Source organism: Lithobates pipiens, unplaced genomic scaffold (genome assembly GCF_037356315.1).
Source record: "Lithobates pipiens isolate NorthernLeopardFrog02 unplaced genomic scaffold, aLitPip1_a1.2 Scaffold_13, whole genome shotgun sequence".
NCBI classification, from domain to species: Eukaryota; Metazoa; Chordata; class Amphibia; order Anura; family Ranidae; genus Lithobates; species Lithobates pipiens.
The window spans coordinates 230526559-230540420 of record NW_027507718.1 but is presented as its reverse complement, the minus strand read 5'-3'; the positions used below and the strand labels follow the sequence as shown (position 1 = coordinate 230540420).

Below are 13862 nucleotides of genomic sequence, written 5' to 3'. Positions count from 1 at the left end.
ACAGCAGTGGCTTCCTCTGTGGTATCCTCCCATGAAATCCACTCTTGTTTAGTGTTTTACATATCGTAGATTCGCTAACAGGGATGTTAGCATATGCCAGAGACTTTTGTAAGTCTTTACCTGACACTTTAGGATTCTTCTTCACCTCACTGAGCAGTCTGCGCTGTGCTCTTGCAGTAATCTTTACAGGATGCCCACTCCTAGGGAGAGTAGCAGCAGTGCTGAACTTTCTCCATTTATAGACAATTTGTATTACCGTGGACTGATGAACAGCAAGGCTTTTGGAGATCCTTTTATAAATCGTTCCAGCTTTTTGCAAGTCAACATTTCTTAATCGTAGGTCTTCTGAGAGCTCTTTTGTGTGAGGCATCATTCACATCAGGCAATGCTTCCTTTGAAAAGCAAACCCAGAACTGTTGTGTTTTTTATAGGGCAGGGCAGTTGGAACCAACACCTCCAATCTCATCTCATTGATTGGACTCCAGTTGGCTGAAACCTCACTCCAAATAGCTCTTGGAGAGCTCATTAGTCTAGGGGTTCATATACTTTTTCCACCTGCACTGTGAATGTTTACATGGTGTGTTCAATAAAAACATGGTAACATTTAATTATGGGTGTGATATTAGTTTAAGTAGACTGTGATTGTCTATTGTTGTGACTTAGATGAAGATCAGATCCCATTTTATGACCAATTTGTGCAGAAATCCATATCATCCCAAAAGGGTTTACATACTTTTTTTTGCAACTGGATGTATAGGGTATTAGCTGCAGTAATAGATATATTATGCTAGTGAGTACTGTATGGTTACTATGTACAGAGGATAGTAATCAAATCAGTTCCACAGACATTGTGCTGCTGAGCAGTGCCAGCTACATTTGTACGCAGTAATGAGACAATAGTGTAAGGTAGATCTGAGCAGTGGAGGTTATACATGATTATGAAGAAGTGATGAGAGCAATACCAAGGATAATGTGCTCCTAATCAGTGTATGATAAGCATGCCAGTATGTGGATGGGGGGTGTTTGCAATGCTAAAAGGCAGAGAGCATTGGATAATACCTATGGATATATTTTGTTGAATTGAATGGTTCAAATGTAGAAGTACTGTATAGACCAGTGATATGCAATTAGCGGACCTCCAGCTGTTGCAGAACTACAAGTCCCATGAGGCATAGCAAGACTCTGACCACCACAAGCATGACACCCAGAGGCAGAGGCATGATGGAACTTGTAGTTTTGCAACAGCTGGATGTCCGCTAATTGCATATCCCTGGTATAGACAGTATAGGTAGTGACATTTTGTTACTGAAAAGGGGGTATTATGTACATATAGCATGTTTTGAGAAACAGCAGGGATGCAGAAATTGTGATGCTGGGTGTTGGATTAGTGGGAACATACACTATATTGTCAAAAGTATTGTGACGCCTGCCTTTACACACACATGAACTTTAATGGCATCCCAGTCTTAGACCGTAGGGTTCAATATTGAGTTGGCCCACCCTTAGCAGCTATAACAGCTTCAACTCTTCTGGGCAGGCTGTCCACAAGGTTTAGGAGTGTGTCTATTGGAATGTTTGACCATTCTTCCAGAAGCGCATTTGTGAGGTCAGGCACTAATGTTGGACAAGAATGCCTGGCTCGCAGTCTCCACTCCAATTCATCTCAAAGGTGTTCTACTGGATTGAGGTCAGGACTTGGTGCAGGCCAAGTTCTTCTACCCCAAACTCGCTCATCGATGTCTTTATGGACCTTGCTTTGTGCACTGGTGCACAGTCATGTTGGAAGAGGAAGGGGCCATCCCCAAATTGTTCCCACAATGTTGGGAGCATGAACTGTCCAAAATGTCTTGGTATACTGATACCTTAAAAGTTCCCTTCACTGGAACTAAGGGGCCAAGCCCAACCCCTGAAAAACAACCCCACACTAAAATCCCCTCTTCACCAAATGATTTGGACCCGTATACACAGCAAGGTCTATAAAGACATGGATGAGTGAGTCTGGGGTGGAGGAACTTGACTGGCCTGCCCCCAATAGAACACCTTTGGGGCAAATTAGGGTGGAGACTGCGAGCCAGTCATTCTTGTCCAACATTAGTGCCTGACCTCACAAATGCGCTTCTGGAAGAATGGTCAAACATTCCCATAGACACACTCCTAAATCCTGTGGACAGCCTTCCCAGAAGAGTTGAAGCTGTTATAGCTGCAAAGGGTGGGTCAACACCATAGTGAACCCTACTGAACTAAGACTGAAATGCCATTAAAGTTCATGTGCGTGTAGAGGCAGGCGTCACAATACCTTTGGTAATATAGTGTACATCATTGACAGGGACATTCTGTTGTCCAATCTGTCCAAATCTGTTGTATGTTCTAGGAGTGCTGATAAACAGCAGTAATGGGAACAATGTGCTACTCAGCAGTGTATGATAATCAGGCCCGGACTGGGGAAAAAAATAGGCCTGGGAATTTTGGACTGAGCATCCCATGACATGTTAACTGGCCCCTTCCCTGCTCTCCACCCTGATGGATTCCCTGGGAGAGGGGAGGGGGGGAACCCGGCAGAGGTGCAGGGGGTCAAGGGGGACCGGAAAGAGCATGGGGGGTGGAGAGCACAGGGAGAAACCTTGAGAACATGGGGTGGGGTGAGAGCACAGGGGAGAGGCAGAGAACACAGGGAGGAAGAGGAGAGCACGGGGGGGGGAGAGCATGGGGGGCTGAAGAGCACAGGGGGTGGGGGGTTGGAGAGCACAGGGGGAAGCAAAAACATGGGATGGGGTGGAGAGCACAGGGAGGGCAGGAGAGCACGGAGGGGGGGAGAGTACAAGGGGGAGACAGACAGCACTGGGGGAGGCAAAGAGCACAGGGAGGGCAGGGGAGCACAAGGGGGAGGTGGAGAGTGCAGGGGGAGGCAGACAACACTGGGGAGGCTGGAGAGCATTGGGGGAGAGGTGGAAAGCATTGGGGGAATTGGAGAGCGGGGGGAGGTGGAGAGTTCGGGGGCAGTGGAGAGCACGGGGAGGTGGAGAGCATGGGGGAGGTGTAAAGCACTGAGGGGCAGCGGAGAGCATGGGGGTTGATGGAAAGCTAGGGGGAGGCTGTGAGCATGGGGGGACAGCAGAGAGCATGGGCGGAGGTGGAGGGCCTGGGGAGGCTTAGAGCCAGGGAGAGGTGGAGAGCACAGGGGGCAGCAGAGAGCACGGGGAGGCTGAGACCCAGGAGGAGGTGAAGAGCATGGGGATGAGCATAGAGCATTTAGGGATGTGGAAAACACAGGGGGCAGCGGAGAGCATAGGGGAAGTGGACAGTACAGGGGGGGCACTGGAAATCATGGGGGTGGTGGAGAGCACAGGGGAGGCTGAGAGCACGGGGGAGACTGAGAGCCAGGGGGAGGTGGAGAGCATAGGGGGCACTGGAAATCATGGGGGAGGTGGAGAGCATGGGGGAGGCTGAGAGCCAGGGGGTGGTGGAGAGCCGGGGGGAGGTGGAGAGCACAGGGGAGGCTGAGAGCCAGAGGGAGGCTGAGAGCCAGGGGGAGGCTGAGAGCCAGGGGGGAGGCTGAGAGCCAGGGGGTGGTGGATAGCCGGGGGGAGGTGGAGAGCACAGGGGGGCAACGATGAGCATGGGGGGAGGTGGAGAGCATTGGGGGAGGCTGAGAGCATGAGAGCATGGGGGGAGGCTAAAAGCACAGGGGGAGGCTGAGAGCACAAGGGGGAGGCTGAGAGCACACGGGGCAGTGAAGAGCATGGGGGAGGTGGAGAGCATGGGGGAGGCTGAGAGCACAGGGGGCAAGCAAGCAGAGAGCATGGGGGAGGCTGAGAGCACAAGGGGCAGCGGAGAGCATGGGGGAGGTGAGGAGCATGGGGGAGGCTGAGAGCTAGGGGGAGGTGGAGAGCAGGAGGGGGCAAAGAGTATGGGTGGGGCAGAGAGCATGGGGGGCAGAAGAAATAAGCAGAATAGGAGGAGCAGTGGGGGCGACTGCATATAGAAGAATCATTCTCTCTATCTTCCTCCTGCAGTCTCTGAATGCCTGCTTCTCCTCCTCTCCCTCTCACAGGCTTTCAGAGAGGAGCTGCAGGAGGAAGATGGAGAGAATGATTCCTCTATATGCAGTCGCCTCCACTGCTCTTCTTATCCAGGTTACGGACGGGACGGTTGCGCACTCACGTTCTCTCTGATCCGGCTCCAAGGTGTCTGCAAGTGTCTCCTCTAGCTCCTCCCCCATCCGTGGCCAAGCCCCCTGGCACCAATGGCCAATCCTTGCCTGATGATAAGTGTAGGTGTGCTGACAATCATCAGTGACTGAGACATTGCAATTCTTGATAGAAACAGTCTCTGAGACATTGAAGTGAAAGACCCAGCCAAAATCCAGTTCTCTCAAATTTCCGCCATTGTGCTGTTGCAAAATTGATAGTGCATACATGTAAGGATTGTTAGCAGGTATTGTTGTCTAAGACATAAAGTTATTGGGCAGTGGATTCTCTATATGTATAAAAAGTAAGGGCAGACAGCAGTGACAGGGATATCTTGCTGTCAAACAGTGAATGTTAATGCAGAGTTGTTCTGTGTACAGAAAAACTCCAGGTTGCCATATTGCATTGCATTTTCAGAAAATTACAGCGACTGCAGATTGAAAAGGAAAGGTCATTTTTAATAACATTCAATTATAATATGACTCGTGTTGCAATTGTATATGCTATATTATTTTTTCTTTGCTATTTTTTTTCCCCACGAAAGTGGAGTTACCCTTTAAATTTGAATATGAAGTACTGGTAAATGGTAGTGACAGAGTCATTGTGCAGCTGAGCAGTGCGGTTGATTTACTAAATCTGGAGAGTGCAAAATCTGGTGCAGCTGTGCATGGTAGCCAATCGGCTTCTAACTTTAGCTTGTTCAATTAAGCTTTGACAAAATCTGGAAGCAGATTGGTTTTTATGCACCAGATTTTGCACTCTTCAGTTTTAGTAAATCAACCCCAGTGACAGGGGTATTGTTCTAAAAAAAAAAAAAACAGTGGATGCTGCTTTCTATAGGAGGGGAGACAAACAGCAGTAACAGAAAAAATGTACAGCAATTACAAGATAGCTAGCCAAGCACACCAGACATTTGGCTGCCAAAGATCATTCTAATGACTATTCTACTAATATGCTCATTTGCATTAGGCAGATGTGCATGCCTGTACCTAAAAAAGACATAGCATTACTGGAAAAAAATATATTAAGAAAGATGCTTTACTGATAACATGACATTTTCTCTATGCAGATTATGTGTGCAGCAAGTGCTCCAAGAACTGAAACAATATCATAGGTAGGTGGGCTTATTAATTACACGTAAAGTGCATAGGTGAACCAGAAAATAAAACCTTGGTACTCTTCGAGGTATCAATTTCTAGAACCTTGACCCAGCAGATTTTGATTTTAGATTTTCCACATTACTCTTTTGTTCTTGAAACTAGTATAACGTTTCCACCTGGTGAAGTCCACCTGCACAAGAGCAATGGTTTACTGACTAGGTAGATTGCAGTCCTCCTGAATGAATGAATGAAATATTTGTATAGCGCACAACGCAAACTGAATCGCTTCAAGGCGCTGTGAGGAGCTTAGTTGTCCATCCTCTAGAAGAGGAAGGTCTTAAGTTTTTTCCTAAAGGCCAGGTGGTTTCCTTCCAGGCAGATGCTGGTTGGTAGAGCATTCCATAGCCAAGGTCCTTGGACAGCAAATCTCCGTTCCCCCTTAGATTTGTAGCGGAATTTGGGCACGAGGAGGAGGTTTTCGTTGGCCGATCGAAGACTGCAGTTTGGTGTGTAATGATTTATTTTCTCAGTTAGGTATTGAGGAGCATTTCTATGCACACATTTGTGGGTGAGGCAGAGGGTTTCGAATGTGATCCGGTTCTTTACGGTTAGCCAATGTAGGTCCCTCAGGGAGGGGGAGACCTACATTGGCTAACCATAAGGATCCTCATCATATTGAGGTCATAGATCCTAGTGTTTTGGCAATATGGAGATGCTAGGCTTCATGGTAGGTCCTCATGCATACTGGGCGTTTTTACCGCTACTGTTTTTGGCTTCAGGCGGTTTTTCCCACAGCCAGTAAACTCCCTAGCATGTTATCCTATGTGACTATGCACACATAGGGCTGGAAAAAACCCTCAGAACTAGTGGGTTTTAAGAGGAGTTTTTCAGCTGTAAAAACGCTGTAACTTATAATAGCTTAAAAATGCTGGAAAAAGCTACTATTCAGCATTTACCGGTAGTAGCATTTTTGAGCCATAAACTTTTGTAGGAGTATTGTTTCGCTTAAAAAAAACCCCAAAAAACGCTACAGCTAAAAAAAAAAAACGCTACTGCAAAACTCATTCTACAGCTGACGATACTAGCTTTTTATTATAATGTCCAGTGTTCATTAAACCTAGGGCAAAAGAAAATGTACATTTCTCCTTCAATTGTTCCTAAAAGATGATCTGATTTTGATCTAAAGTCAGGGGTAGGCAACCTCGGCCCTCCAACTGTGGTGAAACTACAAGTCCCACAAGACATTGCAAGACCCTGATAATCACAGGTATGACTCCTAGAGGAAGAGGCATGATGGGATTAGCTGTTTAACTACAGCTGGAGTGCTGAGGTTGCCTACCCCTAAACTAATATTATCTATTTAACCTTAGGTAGGCTATACATGGAGCAATTTTCTTTCCTGCTAGAAAGGAGAGTGCAAAACTGTGGGTTAACAGACAGTGTTGACTGGAATCCCTCACGCTGAGCCATTGTATTCTCCCATGGAGGGGGGCGGGGGAAGCCATCCCTGTCAGAAGACAGTGATTACTGCAAGGGGCTATACCAGCTGATAATCTCATGTAAAATACAGCAGGCTAGTTGTACCCAAGTTGATTAATCAATCAACTTGGTATATTCAGCCTGCACATACCTGGTTCAAACCTCAGCCAGTTCCTGCTGAAACTTCTATGGCCAACCTTAGTCTGAGTTAGAGATGTAAAAAAATATGTTTTTCTCGTTTTTTTTGGAAAGAAAAAAATTCAGTCAGTAGTAGTTTCACAAATTGCAAGTCATTTTGTTACACTGGGAAGGTGAAAAGCAGTGTATATAAATGTATTATGCTTAAAATAAAAGTACAGCTTAGTCAGTATGGCCTTACACTCTCATACTGGTTACTGGAAGTTCAACATGGCACCTCATGGCAAAGAACTCTCTGAGGATCTGAAAAAAAGAATTGTTGCTCTACATAAAGATGGCCTAGGCTATAAGAAGATTGCCAAGATCCTGAAACTGAGCTGTAGCACGGTGACAAAGACCATACGACGGTTTGACAGGACAGGTTCCACTCAGAACAGGCCTCTCGTCATGGTCGACCAAAGAAGTTGAGTGCACATGCTCAGCGTCATATCCAGATGTTGTCTTTGGAAATAGATGTATGAGTGCTGCCAGCATTGCAGCAGAGGTTGAAGGGGTGGGGGTCAGCCTGTCAGTGCTCAGACCATACGCCACACGCTGCATCAAATTGGTTTGCATGGCTGTTGTCCCAGAAGGAAGCCTCTTATAAAGATGATGAACAAGAAAGCCCGCAAACAGTTTGCTGAAGACAAGCAGACTAAGGACATGGATGACTGGAATCATGATCTGTGGTCTGATGAGACCAAGATAAACTTATTTGGTTCAGATGGTGTCAAGCGTGTGTGGCAGCAACCAGGTGAGGAGTACAAATACAAGTGTGTCTTGCCTACAGTCAAGCATGGTGGTGGGAGTGTTATGGTCTGGAGCTGCATAAGTGCTGCCAGCACTGAGGAGTTACAGTTCATTTAGGGAACCATCAATGCCAACATGTACTGTGACATACTGAAGTAGAGCATGATACCCTCCCTTTGGAGACTGGGCCAAAGGGCAGTATTCCAACATAACGACCCCAAACACACCTCCAAGACGACCACTGCCTTGCTAAAGAAGCTGAGGGCAAAGGTGATGGGCTGACCAAGCATGTCCCCAGACCTAAACCCTATTGAGCATCTGTGGGGGTATCCTCAAAAACGGGAGGTGGAGGAGCGCAAGGTCTCTAACATCCACCAGCTCCGTGATGTTGTCATGGAGGAGTCCTGCTGACTTTTAAAAGTTCCTTGGTGTGGGCCTTTTTCAACACATGTGCAGCACATCGCACTTGCTGTTTGCAACCTATGTCTGAAGCAGATCAAGCATGGCCAGAAAAGCAGCTGCTTGAGCACCACATGCTTGACCAGACATATGACGACCTGCCATGCAGTCCATTGGCAACAGCACTTGAAAGACCTACATCAAAGAAAAAGGCAGACTTCTCCTTGCTCCTCATCTGGAATCTCCAACCCTACTAGATTTCTGGTCTTCTCAAAAACCTGCACTGAGAGGAATGAAGGTATAGCAATAGGTGTAGTCAAGTAGCAGTACACCACCATCTGATTTTAGCAGTCAAATTTCCCTACCCCAGTTGCTGAACCATAAAAAGAAACTCGGTCCCAAACATCCACATGCTCAGTGACTAAATGCTAGCTTGGCCAAATTGCTAGACCTGCAACTGCTGCCTTTTCAGCTGGTAGACTCTGCCCCCTTTTCCTGAATTTGTGGAATGTGCTGTACCTCAGTGGCAGGTTCCAAAACGCCATTTCTTTTCACGGAAGGCCATTCCAGCTCTCTATCAGCATGTGGAAGGCAATGTTTTGGCCTCGTCGGACAGGGCTGTCAGCGGTAAGGTTCACATTACATCTGACTCATGGTCCAGCAGGCATGGGCAGGGACGTTACCTTTCCTTCACGGCACACTGGGTAACTGCTGGCAGCTGGGAAGGATGCAGGACAGGGTTTAGTGTTGTTGGAGCTTTTTCTGCCACCAAGCCTCCAAAATGCTAGCTCTCTCCTCCACCCCCTTCTCTTCTTCTTCCTCTAAGGCCTCTTCTGCAGATTTGTACTCTGAACCAGCAGTGCCGTGTTGGGGCTACGCAAGCAGTCAGGCTAAACAATGCCATCCGGTGCTTGAATTGGTCTGCCTAGGGGACAGGAGACACACTGGGGCAGATTCTGTCAGCTTTGCAGGGGCAGGCTCAGAGGTGGTTGATGCCACACCAGCTTCAGCCAGGAATGGTTGCATGCGACAATGGCACCAACCTTCTATCTGCCCTCTGACAGGGACACTTGACCCGTTCCATGTTTGCCATATGTCCTGAATTTGGTGGTGCAGCAGTTCTTGAGCAGGTACCCAGGATTACAGGATCCACAGAAAGGCCTTTAAGAAATGTTTGTGCAATGCATTTCCAGACCCGGGGAGGTTACAATTTCCTGGTGCTGGACAACATGTTGCTGTTCATTCAGTCAGAGGAAGAGCGGTGGAGAAGGTGTCTGGCTGACTGATGCCTTTAAACTATTTTTCAGTCCTCAGTGCCAAGGTCTGATCAGTTCAAGCAACCATCGCCAGCGTCTGTATTACATGGTACAGGAATATCTAGGGGCAAGAGCAGACTTGGAGACCTTCCAACAGAGCATCCACTGGGTTACTGGGTCTTGAGGATAGACCACTGGCCAGAACTTGCTCAATATGCAATTGAGCATACAGCATGCATTATGAACACTCATTCAGTGCTGCTGGAGAGTTTGTAACGGATCAGAGTGCGCCTGTGCACAAACTCCGTTGTTAGGTTCACATTCATAAAAATGAATCAGTCTTGGATCAGCAGCTATCAAGCACCTGATGCTGATGTAACTGATTGGATTTGCTATGGATGTGGGATCCCTTGAAGATTGCTTATGCTGACTATCCATTCCTCCCCAATCTTGATGATGCTAGCTTCCAACAATATTTTTGGTTTAGGGCACCACGGCCCAAGGCCCAATTTGTCTGTCTGTTTAACAGGGGCATGCAATTACAATTTTTGATCTAATATTTCACAGCAATGCCTATTCCTGTGCCCAACAAGAGCATCTGTGAGGGGTTACAGTGTTGTGGCACCACCACCCAAGGCTCAATTTTTCTGCCCCTTTTTAACAGGGGCATGTAATTACAATTTTTTTTAATAATATTTCACAGCAGGGCCTGTTCCTGTACTCAACAAGAGTATCTGTGAGGGCTTACAGTGTTGTTGCACCACCGCCCAAGGCCCAATTTTTCTTCCCCCATTTAACAGGGGAATTTAATTCCAATTATTGACATAATATTTCACAGCAGGGCCTGTTCCTGCACCCAACACTGTTAGGGCTTACAGTGTTCTGGTACCACCAACACCTAAGGCCCATAGGTATATAATGCAGGCCGTATAGTATATATACTGTTGTCAGAGTAGATAGTGCCTGAAGGGACCCCCACCCATTTAAAAAAAAATTGGGGTGCAGGGTTCCCCTTAATATCACATACCAAACTTGAAGGGCCTGGTATGGATTTTGGGGGTGACGATCTGTTCATGGATTGCCTGCTGAACAGAGTAGACAAACCCTGCATCAAAGGACCCCAAGGTATTTTGGCACATTCTTATATACTTTTAAGCATTGGGTGGTATATTTTTGGGGGGTAGCAATCTGTCCACTGCCAAACCCCCCTGCCTGGACTGTCTGTCGTGTCTCCTGCACTCCCCCCCATTTGTCAATCGGTCCCTGCACTTACCCCATCTAGGTAGTGCTCTTCCTCCGGGCAGCTTCCCCTGCGTCTCCTCCCTCCTCCTCAGCGGCTAATAGGATCGCTTCTCCTCTTGACCATTTGGATCTCAGGACCCACTTCCTAAGCTGGGATTGGCCAAGAGGAGAGGCAGGAAGACAATAGAGAGTATTAATTAGCTATTGTCACAAAACTGGGTGGGCTTTCAGGTGCAGAGCACTGCAACCCAAGCCCACTCTTTTTTGAAGTAAATTAGAGCCTCTGGCTCTAATCATGTGATTTAAAAAAAAAAACCCTCCCATTGGACTCCATGTGTCTGGCGCCCAGCATGTAAATTAGGGGCCGGGCGCATGGATTATGGGCCACTGCTGCTTTTAAGGCAAAACTTCAGCCAAAAATAACAAACTAAAAATGAATAGCCCATTATAACAAAACCTGCTTTGGCTGCAATATTCACTTTCACATCTTTTTTTTTTTTCCCCTGTATAATTCCTGATACAATTTGGAATTCATTAAGCCTGGTATACACGGGTAGTTTTCCATTTCATTCAACCCAGCGGGCTAAGCGAAAAAAAAAAAAAAAACTGAGGAGCTCGCTGTACTACCTATGCAATGTTAGAACAGTGATTTTCTAACAGGGGGACTGCCCCTCCACAAACGAACTGCGTTCGCAGATATTGACTACAAGCGCTGATCAAATACCAATCAGCTGCTGGCTTTTCCAGCATGCCTGTTAAAAAAAAGCCAGATGTTAGACCAGTTTCCGTCAGACAGGTTGCTGTACAAACTGTCAGAATGATATTTGGCCCGTGTGTGCAGGCCTATAGCTCCTCAATGAGCGCAAGCTATGCATACTGTATTGGCCATAAAGTCAACTTTGTCTTATTTGTCCACATTGTTCTAGCAGTGCTATGAAACGCCTAGGCAGCTTTTAGAAATCTTAAGAAAGGCTGCACTATTTGTGGAGAGAAACGATTTGCATGCTAATCCCTCCTGAATGTCACTCTTGCTTTGTGGTTCACAGATGATATCAAGTGCAACATTTGTCAACATATTAGTTGTCACCTACTAACTGGAGTACAGGAAAAGGGAGATTGTTAGAAAATCAAAACATTTTTCCATCAGTGATCTTGAATGTTTAAATAACTATCCTAATAAATCAACCAGTAAACAAATACATTAAAATGTCTATCATAATGATCACATTTTATACGTTATTCTTGTAGAAATACAGAAAACGTATTTTCCCAGCTATGAAAACTTTAAACGCATTCATTATCACAGTAAAACTGCACTAATGCCTCTGAGTAGGTATTAGCCCTTGTACACACGGTCGGACATTCTGCCAACCAAATCCGGTGGATTTTGTCCGACGGATTGTGTCCGAAACTGTTGCATACACACAGTCAGACAAAGTTGTCGGAAAATTCAATCGTTCAGAATGTGATGATGTTATTTCGTTACGACGGGACTACGTTCACGCTAGTAGCCAACAGCTTTGGTGTAGGAATTTGATCTGAGCATGTGTGGCACTTTGTCCGATCAAAATTCTCTACACATGATCGGAGTATGTCCGATCGAACCAGTTTGTCGGAAAATATTTCCAACAAGTTGGAAAATTGGGTCCGACGGATATTCCGACGGAAACAGTCCGATGCATACCACACACAGTCGTATTATCCGACAAAACGGTCCGATAGGACACATTCCGTCGGAATCTCCGACCGTGTGTACAAGGGCTAAGACGTTGCTGGTCTGCAGTCTGAAAGATAGGCCTACCCTATTACACTCCTAATTTCACCCATGGAGCCCAATTATTTTTTAACTTGCATCCAAAGCAAAGTATTTTCAAATGAATAGAAGAAAACGTTGAAACAATACTTAGCAGGTATGTGGTAGGACAATGGTCTACACCAGGGGTGCCCAACCAGTGGCCCGGGGGCCACATGTGGCCCGCGGAGCCCTCTGATGTGGCCCTCGACCTCCTGCTCTAAGATGGCAGGTTGGCAAGCCCAGATCACGGGTTGCCGACCAGCAATCCCAGAGCAGCAGTTTTGTGAAAAAGCCACTGGTAGTGGAAGCAAGTGGCTGCAGAGCAGAGCCACATAAGCTCCTGTATAGTGCCCACTCCTGTCACAGGCGGAGTGATACCAAATGCACTCCACCTGGGACAGCAACAGCCAGCGATACCAGAATGTAAAAGCAGATGTAAATGGACTTGTGTCTGTTTACACCCACCTACCTAAAAAAAAAAAAAAAAATAGAAAGGGATCTGCCCCTTCCGTCTGGACGAATCGGATTGGATCAGAGGGCCCATAGAGTAGAGTGGGCTGTATCTGTGGACACGGACCTGCCATCCTCCCGCTCCGCTCATTGTGGCCCGCGACCAGTTACCAATTCACTTACGTTGCCCTCGCTCTTCAAAAGGTTGGGCACCCCTGGTCTACACTCCAGTTGCCAAGTCAAAGGTGAGGGCTGATTAATTTCTAGCAGTGGACAGACCTGCTAAAGGCATTAGCTATAAATTAAATTATCATAAAACAGATTACAAGTTTAGGCCCCTTTCAAGGACGAGTACCTATAACATAACACCTCTGATCAATCAATGGCCATATTCGCATTTGCATGACCACTCTATGTTGCTCGCAAACTTGAATATGTCAACAGCCATGGCAAAATTTTATGTTGAATTTCATATAAAGCTGCTTTATAAGCATACAGTAGGGTTGCCACCCATACGGGATTGACCTGGACAGTACAGGTTTGGCAACTTGTGCCTGGGTTTCTGTCCCCTGGAAACCCGTACACAACATATATCCAGTTGGGTAAATCTGGCTGCCCTGTGGAGCCATTGTGGCAGCTCAGACTCTGCCGGTGTATTTCTGTCAACTGCGCCTCTGTGTCCCTCTGCCTTCTCTCCCGCCCCCCCTCACATGATCTGCTCTGAAGTCATTGGCACCTAGGACCAGTGTCCTAGCAACCAATGACAGTTTTGCCCACACGTGGAGTTTTCCTAGCCCGGTACACCTCAGCTCCGGCACCTAACTCCGGCCGGCCACCGGTGCCAGCTGTGCTAGAACAGCCTGAAGATGGCCACCATGGTGTGCAGGCAGTGCGACCTCTTCCATCCCGCTGTCCCAGGGACCACTGGCCAAACACCACTTGCTACCACCTGTGCATGGCCGCACAAGGTAAGGAGGGAGGGGAAGCTGCACAAGATAAGGGGAGTCCACAAGTTTGGGGGAGGGCT

At 47.0% G+C, this 13862-nt stretch overlaps 1 protein-coding gene across 3 annotated transcripts in view; it reads left to right on the top strand.

The window, feature by feature from the left end:
* The window catches only part of ARHGEF18 (Rho/Rac guanine nucleotide exchange factor 18), a 569373-nt gene that overhangs the window by 352524 nt on the left and 202987 nt on the right, over positions 1-13862 (top strand). For all 3 annotated transcript variants that reach the window (XM_077476320.1, XM_077476319.1, XM_077476321.1), the window contains one exon: positions 5257-5301. In XM_077476320.1, coding sequence (XP_077332446.1) covers positions 5257-5301 — 45 coding nt within the window. The remainder of the gene's footprint in view (positions 1-5256; positions 5302-13862) is intronic.